The 1,996-nt window shown below is 50.7% G+C and overlaps 1 protein-coding gene across 1 annotated transcript; it reads right to left on the reverse strand.

The window, feature by feature from the left end:
• Positions 1 to 227: 227 nt before the first annotated feature.
• LOC104074360 (serine/threonine-protein kinase 35) lies at positions 228 to 940 on the reverse strand (the record flags this gene model as incomplete). The annotated part of the gene is made up of 1 exon (XM_009574445.1): positions 228 to 940. A coding segment is annotated over one exon (713 nt), but the record flags the coding sequence as incomplete, so codon positions are not given.
• Between the last annotated feature and the right edge of the window lie 1,056 nt (positions 941 to 1,996).

Raw genomic sequence — 1,996 nt, forward strand, 5'->3', positions numbered from 1 at the left:
CAGCTAATTCTGTTTCCCACCTCTACTTTATTTTTGCTGTAGAATAGGTGGAAAAAAAACTCAGAAGCAGTGCTTTGATGAGTCACTATAGAAATAGCTCCGGGAACATAAAAGACTCCTTTGTGTCACTACAAAGTGCATTATTGGGCTGGTACAGCAGACAGAATAATACAAAAACTGCGGATCACTTACCCAGCTGCAAAGCACAGCAGTGCCCTGCCCTGAATTTAAGCAGCACATGTAACCTGGTCCATTCTGGTTTCAAGCTCAAAGGCATCAGGTCGATCCTGCGGGTTAGCAGCCAACATGTCTTTCAAGAGCTGCTTGATCCCTTCAGACATCAAAGTCCTGCGTTTCTGAGGGATGTGCAGCTCCATCTTTGGGTTTTCTAGCAGCGCTTCCCCAACGGGCACAATCTCGGTCCCCTGCTTGATGTAGGTCCCCAGCAGCTCCTTCTTGGTCTCCGCATCAATGAAAGTTATCCTCTCAATCATGGCCCAGATGATGATGCCGAGGGCGAAGATGTCAGCCTTGGCAGTGTAGTGTCCCTCCCAGACCTCGGGCGCCATGTAGAAATCGGAGCCGCAAGCCGAAGACAGCCAGTACTTGTTCACATTCACATTTTTGTTCTCATGCCCACCCTCCTTGCCCCGAGCAGTCAGGCCAGCGCAGACCTTACTCAGCCCGAAGTCGGCCACCTTGAGAACAGGGGTGCCAGACTTCTCGGTTATCAGGATGTTGTCTGGTTTCAGGTCCCGGTGGACAATATGGTTCTTGTGCAGGAAGGCAATGGCGCTGGTCAGCTGCAGCATGAAGCTCTTGTTTGTCGCTGGGTCGGGTCTTCGTGAGAGCACATACTGGTTGAGGTCTCCCCCTTCGCAGAACTCCATGACGAACCACAGGTAGCAAGGCTCCTCCGCATAGCCCAGGATCCTCTCGCCTAACCGAAAGGGACAAAAGCAAGAGTGGGTTTTTCAGACACATTACAAAACGTCCACACTAACTCAGCGCGGGCAAGGGACGGGTCTGGTTTATGTGGAGAGTTAAGGCCTTCGGAATGTGACCGGGTCCTATCGCACTGCAAGGTACCAGCAGTGATGCTGGCACTGCTGTGGCTTCAAGTGCTTTAGGATCCTGTTGAGTGCCACACACCAGCACCACGTTTATCCGAGCCCATTGCCTGGGAGCCAGCTCAGGCAAAGCGCAGGCATGCGAGTGAGACCGAGCACGTGTCTTCTCAGGTGCTTGCAGGGAACTTGGAAGCGGAGGGTTATTTTCCTGTGCTACCATCAGGCAATTCTCCCCGGGCTCTGACAGCCAAAGCAGCAGAGACTAAAAGCTCAATTAGCAGCGAGTCTATGGGAAAAAAATCAGTTCTTTGTGAACGCCAGCTCTCCCACCTGAGCTCTGCTGCAGGAGGCAAAGGCTGGCTTATACCTCACACTTTACTAGTATAACTGCAAGTGGGGAGTAAATCACACCCCTTAATGCTGTGCCAGTACAGCCTCACTAAGAGCAGTCACACCAGTGTCAAAGCCTTGCAGCACGCTGGCTCTTCTCAGGCTAAATTTGTGCGTTTAAGCATTGTGTTTGTGCTAGGGGAGCTCTGCCACTTCATTCAGCTTTCATTAAGTGCCAACAAGTCTTTAAAGAGAGGAAACTGGAGGCCCAAGTAGCAAACAATGTTTAAGTGCAATCTCAGCCACACTTACGAATATAATCTTGCCTCACTCGTTAGTGCTGCTACTCAATATTATGTCCCAAACAGCTTCTTCCTTCACCAGACATCTCGCTGAGCTCAGAGAGTCTCAGGTCCAATTCATTGCATCTAGGTTTTACTCCACAACCCCTTCACCAAGGCAAACCACTTTCTTGCACATAAACTAGAGAAATGCAACAGCATCATATTGGCTAATGGGGTAAGGTCTGCTGCCAGCCCCATTAGCTGATGCCAGGATGCAAATCCCGCTGCCAGACCCCACATCACCTGCACAGA

The sequence above is a fragment of the Fulmarus glacialis genome, unplaced genomic scaffold, assembly GCF_000690835.1.
Source record: "Fulmarus glacialis isolate BGI_N327 unplaced genomic scaffold, ASM69083v1 scaffold32783, whole genome shotgun sequence".
Taxonomy (NCBI): Eukaryota; Metazoa; Chordata; class Aves; order Procellariiformes; family Procellariidae; genus Fulmarus; species Fulmarus glacialis.